Consider the following 4,892-nt stretch of genomic DNA (forward strand, 5'->3'; position numbering starts at 1 on the left):
TAGAGAAAGTCTCTCCTCGTCTGACCTCACATCGTTTGCGCCACTGACTTGGGGTATTGACAAATCATTACTAGTCAAAGCTGGAGCTTCCATATCACTGCTCATGTTACTCACAGCCCTTGCTGCATTTAAGTCAATGGAAAGAGCAGAAAAGTCAGGAGAGGTGTTTAATTTTTGTGCAGGTTTCTCACAAGCAGGTTCACTCTGAATCTGAACGGTTTGGCAGCAACTAGGCTGAAATTCAGCACGTTCTGAATAAAACGTTGCTTGTTGAGGCGACGCGTGGCTACTGCCGTCTTCTGCGCACTTTAAGTCAAAGTCATCAAGACTCCTTGAAACCAAGATGTTTGCCATTTCAACCAAATTCCCAGGCGACGATGTGCCTGGATCCCTTTGCAAAGCTGAGCGAACATCACTCGTCTTGCTCTCTGTTCTACTTTCCTCAGACGGATCACTGTGTGAAAATAAAGACGTGTCAAATTCGCTCTCAGTAACTGCACGCAATTCCTCTTGGGAATCAAAGTCAATGCTGACACCGCCATCAGTCAGCTGGTTATTCAATCCCTGGCAGTTAAAAGGCGCAGTGACATGTCGAGCCTGGTTTTCTGAGTCAGGAGTGGAGGTTCTGTCACTCAGACATGATGTATTTAAATCTATTGTTAGGTCAGTGTTCTCCATCACGCTGCAAAAATGTACTCCACCTGTCTTCTGCCTATTAATCACAACCTGTGAGTCACTGTCTGCCGGTAAAGTCGGATTGTCTTTGTGAAAATCACAGTCTGCAGTTACTTGACTCCAACAGGAAGGTGAGATCATCGCAAACTCAAGACAACTGTCTGATGAACGGGAGTGATCCACATGGACACTAGTCGTTTCGATTTTTCTCTGTTTTATTGCACTCTCCATCTCTTCAATTGGTAAATCAAGCACTGAAACAGTCACCTTCCTCTCAGTCAGCTGCTGCATGTTTCCAGCTCCATTTTCTTCACTTAAATCCACAGTTTGATATTCAGAAGCGTCAGAAATGCATTGTTCTGGATAAATGCAGAGTTCAGAATCTGAGTCCAAATGTTCGCCTGATCCAAACTGCAATGTCTCGCAATCAGACCCCAAAAAGCTCTGCTCATGTGCTTGAGGTTTGGCTTCTTGTTTCAGACTCAAACATGTGTTTTCCCCATCACTTAAAGCATCAGTTTTTTCAACTGACCCCAGGTCAACCAGCTCCAGCACTCTGCGCTCCTCTGCCAGGTTGTTTGTGGTGATGTCGTCAAAGCGTGAGTCAGCTATTTGAGCTTTCAGAAGATGGAAAGGATGTTCACGTTCACTTTCCATCACATTAACAGAGCAGCTTAATTTAGCTTGGTCCGCAGTTTCTGGTTCCCTGCACAGTGACTCAGCGTTGCAGTGTGGTAGTATATGATGAGTAGACGTCAATGTGGCTTCATTTGCAAATATCTGTGATGACTCTGCGCTTTTACTTTCAACAGAGCATAATGGTGAAACGAATGGCACTTCCAGACAAGCTGGAACATCATGGAGTTCTCTGACTGTATCTTTAGTGTCAGGTTTTGCACTGTTACCACAAAAATTATCTTTACATTCATCCAATTCTGTCCAACTTTTGCTGTTTTGAAAGATATCTTCTGCCACTTCTTGTTTTTTATGAATCAGATCAGTGTAATTATCCACAAAACATTCCCTGACAGGATTTTGGTTTGTCAAATTGTCCTTTATCACAGATTCTTTGTTAAAAGTCACTTGTGTTTTGCTCAGACAAGTAGAATTATGAGGCTCAAATGTTTGGATTGTGTTGTCATGGAGAGTGCGTCTGCTGTCAGTCTGCGTGTCTTTTCTTACTTTCTCTGCTTCCTCATTTATTTGCAACAATACTTCAACATCTGCCAGTTCTGACTGACCACTGGTGTTGAAAGTGACATTCTGAGAAAATATTGGGTCTTTAAGAAAAGCTTGAGCCGTTTCTTTTAACTGACTATCGAATATCAAAACCCTCAGAGTTGAGCTTAGATCAATGTAGCTGTTAATCATTAAGTATGAGGTGAATAAGTGCTCGGCCTCTGTGGGAGTGGGGAAGGTCAGTTCAGACATTTCTGCAGAATGACACCATCTATCAATTGTTAGTTTCTTATACATGAGCCATGTTGAAAACCTTTCACTTAAGTGAATGTCAGGAAACACATCAGGGATTTCAGCAGATTTCAGAATGTCTGCTGTGTATTTGTCTATCAGACCATTTCTAACAGCAGAGGCGATGTCCATTACCTCTGAACTTTCTGGAATGTAGAAAGCAGCTATTTTTCCTCGATTACTGAACAGTTTGCTGGTAAACCCACTGGTGGTGATTTGCTGGAAAGAGGAGGGCGTAGTTTCCCCAGAAAGAGGCAGCACAAGTCCCATAAACTGCTGCTGATGTCCCAAAACTATAAGAGTGCTGCTAGGGCTCATCAAATCACACTGAACCGCTACATCCACTCTCAGCCCATCGTTGTTAAGGAGGTCGCCAGCACCTTCTGACACTTCAGCTATATTTAAATTTTCTGTGACATCACTCACTTTACTGCTTAATGGGCTTGATGTGGTCTCAGGATCATTTAAACCATCACAAACTGACCTCAGAGTGTTAAATTTCCTCTCTGATGCCAGTGATTTATCTCCACAGAGACACTTTAATATCAATCCATTAACCTCACTGTGATTAACCTTCACTTCAGGCTCAAAATGCAACACATTTTCAGCCAAGCTCAGCTGCCTCACATCCTGAGAGGACGCTTGCCTCTGCAGAATCTTTACATAGGCCGAAGCAGGAATTAGACCACACTGAAATGCCTTCTCCAGGGTCAACACATCCCCTGTGTAGCACACATTCAGTCCATCACTGACCTGATTGGTTTCTATTATTTTAATGACCAGATCCTCACCACTAAACTCTTCCCTAACAGCTGCTACGTCAGACAGGGGCACAGATAAGAAATGTGAACCTTGTATGCATTTGTTCTCTTTGTACTCTGGGAGGGGGTTCAATGTGGGTGTGTGCATGTGATTGCTTTTGAGACTTTCATCCCAGTCCAGAAAGACATGGGGCTCAGACAGGGAAAGGCTGGAGCTTGTAAGGGCGTCTGGGAGAGTGACAGGAATCATTTGATCAGACGGCCCAGTCGTGGTTCCAGCACCAGTCTCGTTAGTGTTTGAAACCTGGGAAGAACAAAAACCATGGCAAGTTACTTAACTGGCTTTGACTTTCTAATATGTATTGTCTGTATTAGATTTTGTATTCAAAAACAAGACTAAATCTATACTCACCACAACACAAACATGGCCATGTTCAAAACAGAGTGTGCAAAAGAGCAAGACTGCAACAGGGTTACAACTGGAAAGTGATGCTACATGTAAAGCTTCCATGCATGTAAGAATGCAGTGTCCAGGATCTCGCAAAAAGAGTGTTGTTAGTCTTGCTGCAAACTGTAAGGCTACATTTTATGTCTGCTGTCATCTTGAACTCTACGAGAGCTCAAGCACATCAATAACGGTGAATTTTTGGAGCAACCACATGTTTACAGCATACTCGAGTTATCAACTGAACAAATGTTTTGTCACTCATGATTTGGTTTAAGACAGTGAAACAGGAGACGTGAGAGGAAACTGTCCTTAGGAACAAAGAATAGATCATGCAGCTGAACATCAGGTTGCACTGTTGGCATTATAGCACACAACTGCGACAAGTGCAACAGAACAAAACATCTGTAGAAGCCAACCTCATCTGCAGAGGTTGTCTGGTCTGAACACTGCTGAGAGAGCTCGCTGTAAGCCTCACTGAGAGCTTTCAGCTGCTTCTCAGTGTTCTCTCTGTCCTCTTCTGTCATCCTAAAAAACAAAATGAAAAAAAATTCAATTGCAAAGCTTTGAATTTAAACAGAAAATAAACGTCCCACATGCAGTTCAGGGCACTAGCACATACTTGTCACCATGTTTGTTGAGCAGCATCTGTGCAGCTAGCAGCGCTTCTGCAATTTGATCCTTTTTAGATACCATTTCCTCAACAGACACCTATAAACACAGTGAAAAGTTAAATTATAAAAGGCTTTTTATCTTTTATAAACACTTTGTGTCATCTGCATATAATAATAAGCAGAGATGATATATTTTCATTGGATTACACTAATCATTTGAATTAAAAGATTGTCACTGTAAACATCAGCAACTAAAAACAAAACACTGACCATGATTTTAAATATATATATAGTCAGATTATTTTTTTCCCAATTGTAGCATTTTATACTGGGGTCCATTCTGAACGGTAGTTTTCCATGTTGTTAACTCAGAGGATTGTATCAAGTCTTCTACACACAAAGAGAATATTAAAATCTAATTTTCTGTGGTCAGAAACAATCAAAAATGGCATGAGAATTTCATGAAATTTGAAAAGCAACATTAGAAATGTTACATTTCATTTATCAAAAAATTTAATTTTTGTGTGCAGTGTAAGAAAACTGTATGAATCACTGTATAGTGTCAAATATTTTATGCAAGTACAATTAAAATACAATTCAAAAAAATATATAAATTGACTTAAAATCAATTTAGTAAATTGTTATTTAGCAAATAGTCTCTGATTTTTTTAATAGTATGTTTATTCAGATAAAAAGCCAAATATGCTTTGAGATATGAGTAATTAGTAATGCAAAAATGATTAACTAAAGAATTTGCAAAAACATTTACTAAACATTTCACTATACATTGACCTTTTCTCTTTTTTAAATATACTAGTTAGACTGAATTATGTTACCTATAGAAACCAAATAATTATTAATCTTTATTCAAGGACATTTAGATTGCTATTTAATGCACAAAATGCTATATATATATATATATATATA

General features: G+C 39.9%; 1 protein-coding gene across 1 annotated transcript in view; it reads right to left on the reverse strand.

The window, feature by feature from the left end:
- Nucleotides 1-4,892, reverse strand: part of dst (dystonin) — a gene marked incomplete in the record, with an annotated part of 132,113 nt that overhangs the window by 64,668 nt on the left and 62,553 nt on the right. The window contains 3 exon segments of the mRNA XM_037695034.1: nt 26-3,210; nt 3,771-3,879; nt 3,974-4,062. Coding sequence (XP_037550962.1) covers nt 26-3,210; nt 3,771-3,879; nt 3,974-4,062 — 3,383 coding nt within the window.

Source organism: Nematolebias whitei, chromosome 1 (genome assembly GCF_014905685.2).
Source record: "Nematolebias whitei isolate Nwh7 chromosome 1, NemWhi1, whole genome shotgun sequence".
Classification (NCBI taxonomy): Eukaryota; Metazoa; Chordata; class Actinopteri; order Cyprinodontiformes; family Rivulidae; genus Nematolebias; species Nematolebias whitei.